This window comes from Oncorhynchus clarkii, chromosome 25 (genome assembly GCF_045791955.1).
Source record: "Oncorhynchus clarkii lewisi isolate Uvic-CL-2024 chromosome 25, UVic_Ocla_1.0, whole genome shotgun sequence".
In the NCBI taxonomy this organism is placed as follows: Eukaryota; Metazoa; Chordata; class Actinopteri; order Salmoniformes; family Salmonidae; genus Oncorhynchus; species Oncorhynchus clarkii.
In genome coordinates this window covers 15,172,907-15,192,537 of record NC_092171.1, presented here as the reverse complement: position 1 = coordinate 15,192,537, position 19,631 = coordinate 15,172,907, and the positions used below count along the sequence as shown (strand labels likewise).

The following is a 19,631-nucleotide window of genomic DNA, read 5'->3' as shown; positions in this document are numbered from 1 at the left end:
TCTAGGGTTTCCGCACGGGTTGAGAATCGCTGCCTGTTCTATTCTTCCGGATTCACAGATGTTTACTTGTTGCCTTGGAGAGTCTGTACAAAGTTTGAAACTGATAGACTGTCCTGTTTGCAAGTACACAAGGTGTTATAAACCCTTACGTTGTAAAATGCTCCAAGTTCTCTGAGGAATATCGCACAATGAAGCGTCTTGAGAACAAGTCAGTCATCATTATATAAAAAAATGTATGCTTCCCCCACTGTATCTCCATCAATTATGTATATAAACATCTCCATAGGCTACTCACTATATTTCTAAAACACAGTGAATCGCTTTTATGTGCATCAAAGTGATCCTCTTGACATGATCAAATTAAAGCTAACAAAAGTAAGCTATTTGTTACCAGCGCCAACTCCACCGGCCTGTTGTCCTGGCTAAAAATCACGTACATGCTGCCGCAAAATGATGGATGGTATTGGTAACCTATCCTGGCTGAATTCATCCAATATCAATCCAGAGAATACGGACTCGGGCTTTTTGTAGAGGGGTTGTTAAAAATTGCAGTTTTTGTTGTTGCTTATGTGTGCGTAAATACAGCCCACCCTGGTTGCAATCGTTTGTATGAGCAGGGCGCCATTGCTCCAAGATGATGATGAAGATGAGGAGGGGGGAGTGCAGGATGATGATGCTGCTACAGTGAAATTACATTTTTAATATAAGTATCAATAATTTTACATGGGTCATTTACCAGAATTACTTTTTCCAACTCTGCCGCTGATCATATAGGCAGCTTTCTATCCACATATATTCCACCAACGTTTTGAAAATGGCATGTTGCAATTGCCCTTATATGTCCTCGGTGCTACAATAATAAAACATATTAATCCGTGTAATGCATATGGCAATCACTGATATGGAAAATGTTGAAAATATTTGATTTGAAATGTATTTCATAATCCAATTGCGCCACACTGTGGAGTTGGTCTCCCTCTCGCTCTCTCGCTCTCTCTCTCTCTCTCTCTCTCTCTCTCTCTCTCTCTCTCAATGAGGGTGCGTAATTTGCTTTATTTTCGAAAGTGCAATATAATATTGGAATGCAGGTCATTGAAATATTGGTCTACATTGGACACAAAGTTTGTCTTTGTTTTCTAATTCAACCTATTTTTAAATCATACATTGCATACTTGTTCTCTTTAAAATGTACCATTATTGATCATATGCCAAGTTGTTCATCAGATGTATAAGTAAAATAACATTTAAATGAATTAAATTATAATGGTAATACTGTAGGCCTGTGAGTTTTGAGGACAACGGTGTAATATAGGTTCAAACTATAGACCTCTGCTTCCATCTTGTGGCAACCAGGCATAACTGCTGATATCTCTCTCTCTCTCTAATATCTGCACTGTGCCACGGCACTAGGCGAATCTAATCTAGATCTTCTTTAAGGCAATAAAACTAGATTGCTTCCTTTAAATGAAAGCTCCGCTTATTATAGCTTTGAAATAAATCCTCGTTTATTTGGAGATGTACACGTTCCAAAATGATTTATGTCGAGGTTCAAACGGTCAGGATGACGAAGCCCCACACAGTCCCAAGTGCATATTTCCTGAAGTATTCTATTCTAACGCATATAATAGCATTATCCACGGGGCGAACTATGTTGCACATACCGAGATGTTTTTTTTATTTGTTGTTGAGACCCCCCCCACCCCACCCCCCACCACCCCCACCCCCGCCACCTCGTGCATCCAAAAGCAATTTCAGATAAATATAGCGCTGCTACTGTTCTGGCATTGAGGAGCTGCATCATTTCCTCGTGTATTAATGAGAATATAAGAACCGAAATTTGGTCCCAAGGTGAATGTGCGTCATGGAGAATATTTATACTTCTATATCCGGTAAAAAAAATGTAGAACTGCGCCTGAATGTGATAGACCTTGAACTGGGTGCTATTCAGCAAGTTAGTAATTGTTAAGGATAATCATTCGCGTTAGGTCTGCACGGAGACTTGTCTTTATTATTATAGTCGATTCTTCTCCCAAGGACAACAAACAAAATACATAAATAAACAAGTAGGCCTAGAGCTATCGGAGAAATTCATTTAGGCCTACATTCGGATTTCTACATTCAAAATCAATATCCCGTGCTCTGTATTATCTATTGGTAAGGCTACTGCATTCATTATATTGTCATTGTTGAAAAGTAAACGTTTATAAGCCTACTCTAAAAAATATTGAAATAGAAATGTCTGGAAAAGCGAATGGATAAAGCTAAGGGAAATTAGTATTGCATTCAGATTCCTGAATTCTTGAATGTCTTGTCTCGTGTTATGGTAGGCCTATATAAATCAAATCAGATATTTTCCATAGAGATCAGAAATGTGCTATCCATGAAACTGATATAAAGCTAACAGGAAATAAGACTGCTCGAAATTAGGAGTTTTAAAATAGTTTTACTGCCCAGTGACCGACCACACACTTCTGGGGATAGACAATAATCGTTCTTTGAGTTGGGAGGAGAGCGAGAGAAAGAGCAATGAGAGGGGCTGTTGTTAGCATAGCTCTATCAAGGAAGAAGGACTCCCTGTTATCTGTGAATGGGGGTTATTTTTCCACAATAGATATAGCACGAATTTTTTATTCGTTTTTCTTTGAGACAACAATGCTTTATTTGAAAGCTGGACACAATTTGGGTTTGTGAGGAATCCTTTTCTCCTTGCCCGAGCCCAGCTGTCCATATGGGATACAACGTGTACATCAAGGATCACAATGGCACCAACTGACAGGCTCGACAAAAACCCAAGGATACATCTCCCTGACTCGGAGATGCACTGGTCAAGATAAAAGAACTGAATAGCACCAAGAAACTCTGACAGTCTCTCTATCCACACTGTCTGCACTCCCACTATGGCTCTTCGTTAATATGCACGCCTCTAACATCCACCACAACCGGCCCTAGGCCTTTGTGTGATTTTTGTGTGGTGTACTGTATATTGTGCCACGATGGACTGCACACTACTGCCCCGTCACAGTAGTAAATCTCGGGGCATCGGGGTTAGGGCCACACAGAAATCAACATGTTTTATTGACTTAAACGGAACCTAAATGATGTCAACGCTGTGTTACGCGGGTTGCTATAGCCAGGGGTGTTTATCGGAATGTATCATTGTAGCCTAGTTGTGACGTCTAGTTGTATAGTCTTAACATTAATGTCATCTTTTTTTATGAAGTTTTTATTTCACTCGAGGTGAAGGCAAACGGAAAATGCAGGCAGCAATAGTCTAATCTATAAACATTATGTTGGAAATTAAATTAAATGCCATAAATTAGGCTATACTTAAATTATATTGTTTATTTCCCCTTCCACGTATATGCGCCCTTTAAAAAAAACGTTGTAGGACCCTGGGTTTCTACCCAATAGTGCTATATGAAATCGAAACTATTTGCCTATAGGTCATTCAAGGAATGCTATTTCCACTGTAAAAAAACAATAATAATCTGTAGCCTATGGAATAAGCAACAACTTCATTGTGAAAAAACAATGCGATACAACTCGGCCATTAGCTTGTACACATATGATTACGTTAATAACTAGTTCATTTAGCGAATATTAGTGAATAAGTCCCCGGCACAGCTCGCAAATGTAAACATTGTAGCCTCTCTGAAGAAAACATATTGAGTCTCTGTAGCCTGGACCAAAAGCAGTGTCCCCTTGAGATAGAATTCTGTAAATAATTAGCAATTCGTGTCAATGTAGCTGTTTGTTCAATGATAGTGAGGGCGACTCTAACATCTGTTCAGTAAGATCTCGGTGCTGGGACAAACACAATGCAGTTAGGATTTTGTCAAAGGTAATGAATGATTTTACCCAGGATACTGAATTGGGTCTGACAATCCGCAATGCGCTCTGTGATTCACTTGGGACCAATTTGGTCCTTGTATCGAGTACTTTGCTGGGTACCCTGTTTTAGATACCTATTTGTATACAGACAACATTCGTAGCCCATCGCTCTATAGGCCTATATAACCCATCCACTAAAAGCTACAGTATAATGCATAGGCTAACATAGAGCAAGAGATATTGAAGGCTATACGTGACTTGACTGATATTCCTTTCACTTTCCGTGTTTGCTTGACAACAGTCACGTGCGTAAAACCGTGCGTAAAATCAAAACGTTTTTGCATTAAATCAATTGTAAAAAATATACCACTTCACACCCCAATACGAGAGCAGTTTGAGACCTTGAAAAGGAAAGCTTTGACTCAAAGCTTCTTAGCTGAAGATGAGTGGATTTTTAAGTGAGTGGATTTTAGGCCCATTTCAAAAGTGACTTTAGTCTCCTTATTATTGACGTGTTCAAATTCTAAGAATTTATAAGGATTAATTTAGGTAAAAAAAAAAAAAAAGAATTCAAGTGCGCGAAAGATAAATTAACCCACCTCTCTCTGCCACTTTACGCAACACGTAGGCTATCGTCCCTCTCCTTACCAATGTTAAACGTATGTATTCAATAAATCAAATAGAACGTAGTTAAGACACGCAAACCAAAAGGTAATTTCTTCAACACAGCATTTTATTAAAATCCTTATAAAAATCGGTATATTTCCCCATCAGCGCGCGATTGAACTGTTATTCACATAATCATATGAGATCTGTTACGACAGTCATGACAATTTCGCCACAAATTCTTCCTTCTTTTTTAATTGGAAATATGTATATCTCCACTTATACGATCCTGCATGTTTCTGGTTTGCAAACAATCACGACAAAGTATTTACAAAAAACAAAGGGAAAAAAGCTAAAAGTTGCCAATGTTTATTCATGGCCATAAATATTTTCGGTCCATTGTAAAAGAAGCAAGAAATCTTCTATAATTATAAAGTGGTTCTGTACGTGCTTATAACACGAAGGACAAAAAGAAAACATTTCTACAACACACAAACATACTTTACAAAATTTCACAAGAGCATTGACATTCTTAAATCTAGGGAGAGGCTGGACCCAGTTCTCTTAACGAAAACATGTAAACATGGCGCACACATTAGCCCCCCAAAAAATGGTAAATAGGCCTATGGGTCAAGCTGCAAAATGAAAAGTCTTTATTTTGTAGTGAACCCACTATCGTGCTCTTAAAGGGCAGCCCCGCCAGTCTCTACTAGTTCACCAAGTCCACTGTTGCGTTTGCATCAAGTGATGTGCTGAAGGGAATTGTGGCGTGGTGGCGGCGCTGTACTGAGCATTATATTGCATTTGATGAAGGGTCTGGGCGCTATATGCCGAGAGGGGGAATCCAGCCTGAAATGTGGCCGCCAAGTCCTGAGCTTTAAGAGTATGACAAGGCTTTCCATCCCTGACTAAGACAGGCACGGCCACCCGCCGGGGAGAGGGGAGATGGGTCACTTCCATACCTTTTTCAGCGCGCGCTCTCTTCATTTTGTATCGATGATTCTGGAACCAAATTTTCACTTGAGTTGGAGTCAGGCGAATCAAACTCGCGAGGTGTTCTCTCTCTGGCGCGGAAAGGTATCTCTGTTGCCTAAATCGACGCTCAAGTTCGTACGTCTGTGCTTTGGAAAACAGCACTCTTCTTTTTCTCTTCTTACCGGAGTCGCTGCCGTTGCTTGAAGTTTCCTTGTCATTGTCTGGCGATTCGTCCGCGGAGGGTTCTGGGGACTTGGCTGAGTCTTGAGAACTAGCTGATAGACCATGCACTGCGTGGGAGAGACAAAATACAACCGTTAAAATTGGGTTCTCGACTAGCTGAAGTGCACCTGCCAAGCACACATGGAAATGCAACATTTAGGACTTTTTCAAAGCAACATGTTAAAGTAACTCACTTCGTTTGTAGGCTACAGCTAAAATACAATGTTATTAGCTCATGTCGTTTTTTATGTTGGGACCCACAAAAATGTTTCCCATCAGTCCCCAGAGAAAGTGATTTACTGAAGCAGCAACACCATGCATTGTCTGCATACAAATCCTCATCATGCTAAAATGTAATACACAGGGTCACATTTCTGAAGACGATACTATGTGGCTTTATAGTCGATGCATTTACAAGTCTCTATTGATCATATTCGAAACACTTGTTTACTTAATATAAATGGAGTAAACATGACATTATTTTAATGGTGGTAACGCCTTAAATCGAGCGCAGCAATCAATGCACGGTGAATAAAGACGAATGCTGCACATCATTCAAGGGCACCAATGAGCCCCGACACTAAGGAATAGAGTGATTCTGCATTCAATCAAGTATAGATTTGATAACACATATATGACGCGTTCTCACTCACAAAACAGAAGATAAGTCTTAACACCAACAGTATGTGCAATGCAAATGAACTTAACATTCTTAAAGAGTACTTACGCGAATATTGGATACTGTCCGTGGTGGCAAGCCATCTTGTGTAAGGATTGTCACTACTATCATAAAAGGGGTTCTTTATAGGCAGATTCTGAACGTTTTCTAGAGGACTTTGCACCAAAACTCCAGTGTTTTTTGTTGTCTCTGATCCCTCGTTATCTTCCTCCGGTCCAGTGATAGATCCTTCTTCATCATTCGTGTCAGGGAGGTCCAAAATGTCCTTTACAGAAAAGCCCGTCTTTGTGTTGGTCAACGACATATTCTGGGGAAATGTATGCAGGAAAGTTGCTGCACCAGTTTGGCAATCCGCTGTTTTAAAAGACAAAACACAATCGCTGTTCAGAAAAAAAAGGATCTCTCAGTTCCGTTCTAGGTTGAACTACAGTCAAAGCAAATCATGAGCCTCTGTCGATAAGCATTACCTAACCAAGTAGAAGAGCAATCAGTTTTGTAAGTCCAGGAAGAATGCCAAAGTGGCTGAAGTGCTATATCTGGCTCATGTATACTGTGCTACTGCTGGGTGCTAGGGGGAAATAAGCCATTACCGGTCCGATCAGTCCATATAAGGTTGGTCTCAACACATGAACCTGCAGTGAAAAAGCATTAAAAACGCAAAAGGTTGGCCACGTGTGGGCGGGTCTTGGGAGTCAAGTGGATGAAGACAGTGTTTGCAGATGTGAAATTGTGGGTTTTGGGCAGATCCGAGCCTCTACCATTGGTGCTTCAGAACATGATGAGTGGTATAACGTGTCAATTAATTACAAAGATGGGGAGGGCCTTTTTTACACCCTATTTACATACAAAGGACCTCCAAGTAGCTTTACACTCCGAATACTTGAACGCTCGTTTTAACAAATTGCTCCTGAAAAAGCTTTTGCCTTGTACTCTCCGCATATATAAAATATTGAATCATTAAGCTGGAAAATGTATTTTTGATGGTTTGTACAAAACTGTGGTCTGGATACCCGTTCGATAGCCTATTCATTTCTATCATATTTTCTCTCCTAAATAAGACATTGTCTGAATATTTAACACTTATTTATGTAAACCATTTGAGTCAATATTTTGATTCAGGTTTAGGGACAAGGGGCTTAAATTAAATACATCGGATTATATTTGTTTGGAAAACAATTTCGGATATAATAAGGGCAATGAATGATAACCTGTAGCCAATAAAATATTGATGAATAGCCTATAACAATAATTATAATAATACATAATGATAATACATCGGAATTATAGCAGCGTTTTAGCCGAGATGAAGAATAACCTTGCGTTTATGCATGCTTTTGAAAACTATTCTAATCTTGACAATGATGGTTTTGAACGTGCTATTGAAATGAACAGAACAGGTTCTCACAGCATGCTCTAGGAACTTTTTTAAATACATTTTTCCAATTGCATTATTGGGAAATTGCTTCAATGTGCGTTTCCCCCCAAGAACACAGCAGAGTATTGTTTGTGCAGGCTCCTTCGACGTGCTTTATAAGTGCTCCATCGTCACCTCTTTCATAGAAAGCAAAGTATCATTGTAGATTCGTTTATTTTCCTCCCTTCAATACTTTTTTTTTTTAGCTTCCCCTCTCTCTGGTGTTGCCCCTCTGCCTCCTATCTAGTATGTGATGTGGGTGACAATGTTGCACGTTTCTAGCAAAGTCCTCTGCGCATCCTGGGTGGTCGGACCCGGCCAAACACAAATACAAACCGATTGCTAAGCTGCAGACAATGGGGGAAATGTAGACAAATGTCCGGCTCCTGTTGGAAGCTTTTGTCTGGGTGCAGTTTTTGCATTTATTTCAGGGGCGAAATAATGGATGATTGACGCCCCTGTACAATGCTTTCTAACTGTTTGGAATAAATCTGAGGTTGTTCCTAGTTGTCATGGCATTCAACTGCTTTCAATGGACTATCTCTTCATTCCGTCCTGAATCCTCCCACAATAGCCTATTAAGGAAAGTCCTTCATCTTAGCACACACACAGACACATACATACACATACATACACAGACACACTCTCCTTCTCCCTCTCTAGGACGCAGACGAGAAAGGTGTCAAAACATGTTCTTCAGTGCCTAAACATGCCATTTACTTTACTGGCTAAAGTTTGTGGGGTTTCCTACCCTCCCGCCCACAGAGGCAATTTTCACGAAGAAAGCCCGTCCTTCCACAGTTTGAAATACAAAATATTTGAAAGATAATATCAACATAATTTTTTGATTATTATTGTTTTGTTATTTTTATTATCCACACTGGATGGTGGTAGGTCTGTTTTCCTTCACCCACGGAGCTAGCAGTGCACCTGACCTGAAAGGTAAATAGTTTTTGCATAGGCTATATAATTAACCACACTGTCTCAAACAGCGACAATGAGTCAATTGAACTGAACGGGGTTTGAGCAAAGTCGAGCCGTGACATAGCAAATAGGTTACTGCCTGACCTCTGCCGAGTATGCTGCATAAATGCGATGTGTGAGAGACACCTTCGGGGGTATCCAGCTCGCTCCGTGTGCAGTAAACAAGCACAAGAAGTAGGCTACAACGGTGTGTTGTTGTTGTTGTTGCAACGCCTATGTGCACATCTCATCAATATATGCAATATGAGACAATTACTTCATTTTACAACGAGTAGCCTAATTGTTATGTTCAGTAAAACTTAAGTTTATGCATTATTTATAGTCATGTCATTCCGCTTGGCCATTCGTCTTTGTGGCAAAATGAAAGAGTACGCTGGTGTTGATGGTAGTAGGAGCGCACGACGCGGTCTGTGGGTAGTTATTGGGGATGTATTTGAACAATTGAAGTGAGGGTTTCGGCAGGAAGAGGTAAAGTGGCCGTGCCTACTTCACTTCGAGAGCCATCTCCTTGTGTTTACCTGTTTACTTTCACATGTAGCTCAAACAGGCCGCTTGCCTTTTCACTCTGAGTATGGGCAGTGGTCTATTTATTGCCTTTACCTCCCTACTCTTCTACATGTGCACACACTGTACATTGATTTTTATATTGTGTTATTGACTGTACGTTTGTTTATGTGTAACTCTGTGCTGTTGTTTTTGTCGCACTGCTTTGCTTTATATCGGCCAGGTCGCAGTTGTAAATGAGAACTTGTTCTCAACTGGCCTTCCTGGTTAAATAAAGGTGAAATAAAAAATAAAAAAGTGCATGGCATTTTAACAAAGCAGGTTCAGCTAACTTGACAGGACCGATTCCTGGCAATAAGTGACTTATACTAAATGTATCAATCAGCCCACTGCACGAAGTGAGCTTAGCTTACTAAAGCTTATTTAATGAATGAATAGCCTACATATTCTACATGATTATGTTATTACTATGTATATATTATTTCACACGAAAAATGTAATAAAAAGCACACTAATTGCAATGATACCAGTAATGATATACACAATGGAAATATGAATCATATTATTAATACTGATACTATTTAGGATGTAATATTTATGACGTTTATAATAATGATAATAATAATAAAACTGTAATAAATCGTTTCCTCTCTCGTTATATTTAACTCCAGAAAACTACGGATGCTGAGGATGACAACACAGCATTATGCACGGCTGCTAGAGAGTCTCAGGCGCAGCGTTGACGGGGGGTGAGTGAGTGTATCTTCTGCTGTGTATCGAAACCAGTAATGATCAGACAGAGAGAGTGTTGATGTGTAGAAGAACCAAGATGCAACCCTAAACTTTTTTTTTTTTAATTGGCGCTTTGCAACAGATAGAGCGAGGCTCGTGGATTGCATGTACCGCCCAGTTGAGTGTAATTGTCGCCAAATGCATTGGATACACTCTAAACAATACATTACCAGTGTATTTTGAATTCACATGGGAATTCCTAGCTCTTTCATCACTGGTTGTGTGTGTAACTAAAACGGAGCATGTATAAAGCTCTGTAATATTCGAGTGATTTAAATAATTATACAGCACTTGAAAAAATAGGCATAATGTTGAATTTGTTTAGTTGTGTTTTACACAAATAAATAATAGGGAGCTAAGTTCGCTGTAAAACAGCTTATTTTATAAGACGGTTCTCATGCTTATAATTGTTACAATACAATGCCAAACCAATGCAGACACATGCATTCACCATCATCACATTGCCTAGGCCTAATTAATTTTCAAATTAATCAAAAAAGGCCTTCGGACGAATAGATAGTTCCCACCCAAATCTTCCCAATTTTTTTAAAGAAACTATTGTTCACGAATGAAGAAAGGCCTTTTATACAGTTGATTAAATACATCTTCTGATTGAATGAATTAAGAATGCTCCAGGACGATGTATTATAACGTTGATCATTCCTTTCTTTAATCTCTGAATTTCAGTGTGTTTCGACACCTCAGGCTGGGAGTTAAGCTTTGATAACGGTAACCCCGTTTGCCTCGAGGTGCTCATGATAAATGTATAAAGTGACAAGACCGATTCCCCTCCTCTGTGATTAAAAGGCTATATATAATATGCAGGTAAAAGTAGGCCCACATCCGGTTTATTTATGGGACTAAGTCATGGCCCGGGGAGGGTGGCCCGAGGCACAAATCATTTGGAGAACTTTGATTCCAGAAATCCAAGCACCTTTCGCTTGCGGGCAAACCCAATGCCTTTATTCGTCTCCCTTCTTCTAATGATTAAACATGTCACAACGAGATTAGCGCTGCGCCCGTGCCCAGAGGAGATGCCTTAATTTGTTAAACCACCAGTTTATTTGTAACGTTGAATTTCATGCTGCACTGTTAGTGTATGGGCAGGCCTTTATCTGGTTCTCTGAGACAAATTGCTAAACGGTTTATTATTTTTAATCACTTCCCCCTTTTATTGTCTCACATAGAGACTATAAGGAACAATTTGCTTGAGTCTCTGCGACCTGCTTGAAATTAATCATACGAGAAGCAACCGTTCACACTTTGTGCATGCATTCACCCTGCAAACACGATTACATTTCCCCAAACAATTCGCGTCACCTATACCAAGCAGCAAACGGCTCAAGAGTCACTAATATGACGTAAACATACTGACACAGTGTCCTTATGCAGGGCAGACAATGGCGTTAAACTGTCTTTTGAGAGGCATCTGTAGTACTCTAGCGGACTCTACTGACAAAGCAGTGACATGACAAGGGGAAACATCGTCGGATGCAGGCCCGTGTTAAACGTTGGTCAGTTTTCTCTCTCAAATTTGACTCAGAACAAAATCAATACTATCTTACTTCAATAATATATATTATTTTCACGTTTTAATCCTAACTATTGGATCGATTTTACCATGGAAAAATACTTAAAGTCCTCCCATTATATGACACACAGGCAGACAAAAGCACTGGAAATAGTGTATTTTTCTTTTTAGCATATCGTTTAAATTGTGGTTCATGCAGTTACTGTGGACACGAGATTGATTTAACTATACTATTTGTTTTGAATGTAGAATATGGAGGGAAATGTGGGCACAGTGACTGTCATAGTGAAACTGCGTGCGCGTAAAACCATCAACATCCACTGCTCCAATAGTAATTCAAAACTAGTTGTGATACACATTCCAGTTTAGGAACATCACAAATGCAATACAAGCTAGCATTAGAACATCTGAAACACATGGACATATAGGTTATGACATTCTGCATTTGTTGTTAGGAAATGGTGTCAGGCACAAAGGCACACACAAACACAGGGACACAGCGAGAAAAAATAAACCGTATTATTCTACATCACCTGCAATGCACAGTATCTGAGGGAGTTAAACGATCATAGGCATATTGCGCTCACCTGGTGACTGATGACTGGAATTGGATGAGTTGTGTAGCCTGCGTTAAGACAGCGCGCGGTTAATGAAATATCTCCAAATGGGAGTCAGGAGTGCGTGCAGAGATAAGCTTGATGCGGTTTATATACCCAGAAAGCAAGTGGTGCTCTTCTGATATGGTCCAAGTGCGTTTGCATAGCTGGCCAAGTGGCTCTGCTCTTGCTGACTCGCTAACATTGCATGATGTTTGTTTTCCCCCTGCTATGACGTGAAACAAAATATTGGCCATATGTTCATCGGCAATAAATTGGTCATAAGAGATAACACTGCTGTCTCTTGATGGTGCTTTTAACTGAGCCAACCAGACTTTCTCTTTCAGGTTGCTTTTTGTGCCGCTAAATCGCGATGTTTAAGATGGTACTTTAGTTTTTATATGTGAAACTTAGATATATTTTTTAAGTGAACTGAAAATGAGCTCGGGAGTTTTGTCGGTTCTTTAGACCGTGGCTCGTAGCCTAGTCGTTGCGCAGAAGGATCTCTAATAAATCGCTTGGTAACCAAGATACAACGATGCCAAGTGACCAGATGTGTCATGTTATCCATGCAACACCCCCGTTTACATTAGATACACTGATACAATGATTGATAGCAAGGTCACTATGAATCTTTGCAATTGTAAGCCATTCTCTCAATGGTGTAGTTCACACACAGTAGTGGCCTAATAACTGAATAACAAAACATATGCAAGCTGCTTTATTCTATCTTATAAACACACAACAAGCGTGGAAATAATGACATTAAAGAAAATACGTATTTTACAGTTCATGCATTATATCAATCAATCGGAATGTATAGTCCAAAAAACATACTTCACCACAATCAATATTAGATTTAATCTATATCTCAACATGAACGTTATAGCGTTCATGTTTAACTGCTATAGGCTACTTTCTATGTCACTAACAATTAGGGCTGTAGTATACATTTATAATATAAATACAAACAATAATATAAATAATAGCAATAACAACAATAATTATAACAATCTATTTGATCAATTATATAATAATAGTCTAATATATTTTACATTTAGGTTATAGCCTAGGTCCTAGGCTGCTTGCTATACGATCATGCATCGCAAAATGCACTTCAAGGGACTAGGGTTCAACTAAGCCGTAGCCACATGAACCCACACCTTTGCATAATATCAAATAGCCCACACGTTTTGATCCAATACTAAAATGAATTATGCTACATGCTGCTATTCATAGGCTACAGTAAGCAACGCCTCATCCCCGATAACAGTGCGTTTTGATCATCTCAGCAATTTAGCTGTAAATTCTCATTATACACTACGGTGGGAGTTTCCAAATATATGATGTAGGCTGCAAGTGTTCATTAGTCTATTACCGAAGCAGGGTTACGTTCACCGTGGTAGAACGTTAGTCGGTCATCATGCAGGCTTCGTTATAATATTCATATGTAGACTAAGTTGTAAACATGGCGGATATTTATATATGACTCAAGAATCATGGGAAATAAGTTTTTAAAAAATGATATTTTAGCTGGATATAAAAAAGTATATTCATAATGCAGTGGAGTGTCTTGTGACATTTGGTGCCAACTGAATTTAAAATCAAATAGAATATCTAATCATATATATCTAAATGATATTGCATGGATTAAGAAATGTCTTTAATTCAGAAAACTTTAGCAGATTGCATTAACAGGACTAAGTAGCTATATCTATTGTAAGGATGAGGCAGGGATGCCAATGATTGCTGTGAAGAAAGTGATATGAAGCATCATCAGCTGTGGTATTATGACACCCTGGGGGAGGACAACTTGAATCAAGGCACAATGATTTTATTGTGGGCAGTTTGGAATCTTTGCATGATAATAATGCTGTTGCCTAGTACTGCAGGAGAGACCATCAATCAATACAGAATACATTACTGATGGGGGTTTTGTGCACAGCCACTTTACTGCTGAAAGACTAAGATTATCCTCCCTGCCATCATCATGTTCAAGAGTATAGCTAAGTCGTTGGGAATACAAATAAATAAATTGGCCTCATCCCACTTTTCAAATTCCACATTAAGCCAAAGTAGTTAGTTAGAGTTGGGATGTATTCATGAGGTCCCGAGGAGTGAGAAATACTTTCCACTCAACCGCACTGTGAATCCCCTTGCGCTGTTTGAGATTCATCATAAGTGCTCTGTTGACTAAATACAACACCTCCTGAACAAGGATGAATAAGATAGGCCCAGCGGTCAAGCTATTATCAATCCCTGGTCTGAAGCCCGATGACTAAGACACTTCAGATGTAGTCAACGGCCATATCAAGACACCGACGGCATGGCATTCTCAAATCAATCTGTTCAAGTTTTAATATATCGACCACTCGAGGAGAGCAGAGAGAGGGAGAGCTTCTCCTCTCACAAATGCCAGGGAAAGTGGGGTTGATTTTCACGGGAAGATGCACTTTCGGAGAAAATGTTTAATCAACGTGAGGGCACACTTGTGTGGTTTTGTGTGAGCCCTGCAGAGTGGCTGAGACTCCTGGTCTGGGAGTTGTTAATATACATTACCTTTGGTTTGTATCATAGACAGGCCTCTCCTATTAAAAGGCCCAGCAATCTTTCCTCAGCAATAAATGCACTCATAGAGGTGAGGTACTAGGAGTCCTAGCCATGGGTGCCAGTCCTGATGAATGGAAGTCTTTGGCCCACTAAGAGCTGAGAGAGAAAGTAGAAATAAAAGCCTTGTTTTCCATAGACTGGTTGGTTCAAGAGATTGGAGAATACTATCACTTATTGTGTGGTGATGGCACAATGTGGGAAGAGAGGAGCTGTGGAGTGCTGGGTCAAAAAAATCCATCCTCTCACAGTTCCTCTTGGAAAGGCAAAGGTAAGGAGACAATGGCTGGAGAGAGAGAGACTCAGTAAAGTCGTAAAGTGTTTCCAAAGAAATGAGTCTAAAATGTTACGTCAAATCTGGCATTCTCCATCAACACGTTTGAATCAAGCACCTTGGATGGAACTTAAAGTACATGTATCTTGGGTGGAGATTTTGAAATGAACAACTCTTGGCGTGGAATGCTTTTTGTTCAGGGTTAGGCCAGTAACTTCAATAAACAACTCAAGACATTTTCCTATATAGCGTAGGTAAGGACCTAGAATGCTGAATACACTATTGCCACATGAGTCTTGAGACACACATTACATGCCAAATACAGACACATACATGCCATACTCAAGGCCTTTAACTAATGGCATCAAACTCAAAATTCAGATTGTTTCTGGTTTACTTGGTTACATACTGAGTCACACACTGTACTGAAAAGGCAACTTTGAGCAACAATTGTTGCCATTGACAAAGTACTACATGTAAATTCTTAAATGCTGTAAATGGCTGGAATGAAAACCAGCACTCACACTGTCTCATTGAATGGTGCAAACCATATTTTTGACCGGTGATCAATGGAAAGACGAGCGAAACACATTTACAGTGGAATGGTGAGTACGCTCCCAGGATTTGCTACATGGTCACTGTTGAAATGCCTTCCAATTAATATACTTAAAACATTAAGGCTTTCAATAGTTGTCTACCAATTGTTAGACATGGACCACATCTGTACGATGAGGCTTTCAAAACAGTTAGGTTCGATAAGCAATGCCTATTGAGGGAGGAGCGTTGTTAGGTGCTCTTTCACTTCCACACTGTCATTTTCCATCAAGGTGGACAATAAGTGTTTACCATGGTGAAAACTGAAGAGCAGTATCAAGGCACACGGTTATGACCAGCTCAACAATGTCTTGCTCACTGTTGCAGAGGTGTTTATAATGGGTGGAGAAGCCAGAGAAAAAAAATAACTGCATAAAGAGCAAGCAGACTGTCACAATGAAATGGAAATGCTGGGATCTGATGGTCTCTCGGAGCAGTCATGTACCAAACTATTCCCCACGAAGGGGGGGGGGGGTTACAGGATAATGCACTAAATGAATGGAAAGATAGTGGTTTCAGAGAGGTTTCTATCTTTTGCAGTTGCAGCCAGTCACCTTGCCATTGATCGGGAAACAATCCTTAGCCAGACCAAGGCCAGATCCATCCCAGGTAAGTGAGCCAGTCCTTGCTCGCGCACTCTAGCCCTTAAGGACCGCTTTGGAGTTTCAACTTCAAAAGCTGTGCAGTGATCAAACATTTGGTTTGCCTCAACGTCATAGGTTCATAGTGAAATAGTGGAGAGAGGAAGCTCATATAGAATTATTGTATACATTCCTAAACCTACATAATATATGGAAAACATGGACATGGGATGATATTGAATAAAGGACAAGCATGTACAATATCAGAAGGACATTGCACAAAAGATGGCCTCATGGAAATAAGGCCAGTGGGAGCCTATTATATTTTTGGACTCTCAATACTGAAATTTCCATCCCCAACTTCAACATTTTCCGTCAAGATAGAACTGCCAAAAGAGGTGGAGTTGCAATCTACTGCAGAGACAGCCTGCAGAGTTCTGTCATGCTATCCAGGTCTGTGCACAAACAGTTTGAGCTTCTACTTTAAAAATCCACCTTTCCAGAAATAAGTCTCTCACTGTTGCCGCTTGTTATTGACCTACCTCAGCCCCCAGCTATGCCCTGGACACCGTATGTGAATTAATTGCCCCCCATTTATCTTCAGAGTTTATACTGTTAGATGACTTAAACTGTGACATGCTTTAACACCCCGGCCATCCTGCAATCTAAGCTAGACGCCCTCAATCACACACAAATTATCATGGAACCTACAAGGTACAACCCTAAATCTCTAAACACAGGCACCCTAATAGATATCATCCTGTACAACCTGCTCTCTAAATACACCTCTGCTGTCTTCAACCAGGATCTCAGAGATCACTGCCTCATTGCCTGCATCTGTAATGGGTCCGCGGTCAAATGACGACCCCTCATCACTGTCAAACGCTCCCTAAAACACTTCAGCGAGCAGGCCTCGACCTGGCCCGGGTATCCTAGAAGGATATTGACTTCATTCCGTCAGTAGAGGATGCCTGGATATTTTTTTGAAGTGATTTCCTCGCCATCTTAAATAAGCATGCCCCATTCAAAAAATGTAGAACTAAGAACAGATATAGCCCTTGGCTCACTCCAGACCTGGCTGCCCTTGACCAGCACAAAAACATCCTGTGGTGTACTGCATTAGCATCGAATAGCCCCCGCGATATGCAACTTTTCAGGGAAGTTAGGAACCAATATACATAAGCAGTGAGGAAAGCCAAGGCTAGCTTTTTAATCAGAAATTTGCATCCTGTAGCATAAACTCCAAAAAGTTCTGTGTCACTGTAAAGTCCATGGAGAATAACAGCACCTCCTCCCAGCTGCCTACTGCACAGAGGCTAGGAAACACGGTCACCACCGATAAATCTACGATAATTGAGAATTTCAATAAGCATTTTTCTACGACTGGCCATGCTTTCTACCTGGCTACCCCTAACCTGGTCAACAGCTCTGCACCCCCCACAGCAACTTGCCCAAGCCTCCCCTATTTCTCCTTCATCCAAATCCAGATAGCAGATGTTCTGAAAGAGCGGCAAAATCTGGACCCCTACAAATCAGCTGGGCTAGACAATCCCTCTCTTTCTAAAATTATCAGCTGCAATTGTTTCAACCCCTATTACTAGCCTGTTCAACCTCTGTTTTGTATCGCCTGAGATCCCTGAAGATTGGAAATCTGCCGCAGTCATCCCCCTCTTCAAAGGGGATGACACTCTAGACCCAAACTGTTACAGACCTGTATCTATCCTACCCTGCCTTTCTAAAGTTTTCGAAAGCCAAGTTAACAAACAGATCACCGACCATTTCGAATCCCACTGTACCTTCTCCGCTATGCAATCTGGTTTCCTAGCTGGTCATGGGTGCACCTCAGCCACGCTCAAGGTCCTAAACGATATCATAACCGCCATCGATAAAAAACAATACTGTGCAGCTGTATTCATCGACCTGGCCAAGGCTTTCGACTCTGTCAAACACAGCATTCTTATTGGCAGACTCAACAGCCTTGGTTTCTCAAATGACTGCCTCGCCTGGTTCACCAACTACTTCTCAGATAGAGTTCAGTGTGTCAAATCGGAGGACCAGTCGCAAAAACCATCAAGCGCTATGATGAAACTGGCTCTCATGAGGACCTGCCACAGGAAAGGAAGACCCAGAGTTACCTCTGCTACAGAGGATAAGTTCATTAGAGTTAACTGCACCTCAGATTGCAGCCCAAATAAATACTTCACAGAGTACTAAAGGACTAAAGGACACCAATAATAAGTAGAGATTTGCTTGAGCCAAGAAACACAAGCAATGGACATTAGACCGGTGGAAATCTGTCCTTTGGTCTGATGAGTCCAAATTTGCCATTTTTGGTTCCAACCAGCGTGTCACAGAGTTGGTGAATGGATGATCTCCGCATTGCGTGGTTCCCACCGTGATGCATGGTTGAGGAGGAGTGATGGTGTGGGGGTGCTTTGCTGGTGACACTGTCAGTAATTTATTTAGAATTCAAGGCACACTTAATCAGCATTGTACCACAGCATTCTGCAGCGATACGCCATCCCATCTGGTTTGCGCTTAGTGGGACAATTATTTGTTTTTCAACAGAACAATGACCCAAAACACACCTCCAGGCTGTGTAAGGGCTATTTGACCATGAAGCAGAGTGATGGTGCTGCATCAGATGACCTGGCCTCCACATTCACCTGACCTCAACCCAATTGAGATGGTTTTGGATGAGTTGTACCACAGAGTGAAGGAAAAGCAGCCAACAAGTGCTCAGCAAATGTGGGAACTCAATCAAGACTGTTGGAAAAACAATACCCCTGAAGCTGGTTGAGAGAATGCCAAGAGTGTGCAAAGCTGTCATCAAGGCAAAGTGTGGCTATTTTGAATAATGCAAAATATAAAATATGGTTTGATTTGTTTAACACTTTTGACTGGTACTGTAAGTAAATGAGATATTTCTGTATTTCATTTTCATCAAATTTGCTGAAATTTCTCAGAACATTTTAAGAAAGCCTGTCTCTTTAAGAACTCAGTGTTGATGTCACTGCTATCAGAAGCTGATAGAGTGTTCAGTTCATTAACCTATTGCATCAGGATAAAAACCGAATGTTTCTAAATGTGAAATCTTATGTTTATTTGACTCTGATGATAAAGAAATAGAAAATATTCCTGTAAAGGACTGTGTTAAATATTTAGGAATACATCTGTCAAAAAACCACTTGTCAGACAACATTTGAATATCTCTCCTAAAATTAAGAAAGCCAAAAATGTATTCAATAATTGGCTCCAAAGAGATCTTTCTATACTTGGGAAAGTACTTCTGTCTTGTTTTGTGTACCCCTCATTATCGTTATGTGTAAATCCTGCTACTTGTAAAGAGATCAATAAGACCTTTCTTGACTTCATCTGGAAAAATAAGTCTCACAAACTGAAAAGTCAGTCCTTTCTAACAAAAGAGCTGAAGGCGGACTA

The 19,631-nt window shown here is 40.3% G+C and overlaps 1 protein-coding gene across 1 annotated transcript; it reads right to left on the bottom strand.

The window, feature by feature from the left end:
- Nucleotides 1-5,100: 5,100 nt before the first annotated feature.
- Nucleotides 5,101-12,114, bottom strand: LOC139383950 (homeobox protein Nkx-2.2a-like). Its single transcript, XM_071128570.1, is given in 3 exon segments — nucleotides 5,101-5,702; nucleotides 6,362-6,667; nucleotides 12,072-12,114. Coding segments are annotated over 3 exon segments (900 nt in total). The 3' UTR covers nucleotides 5,101-5,151.
- Nucleotides 12,115-19,631: the final 7,517 nt, after the last annotated feature.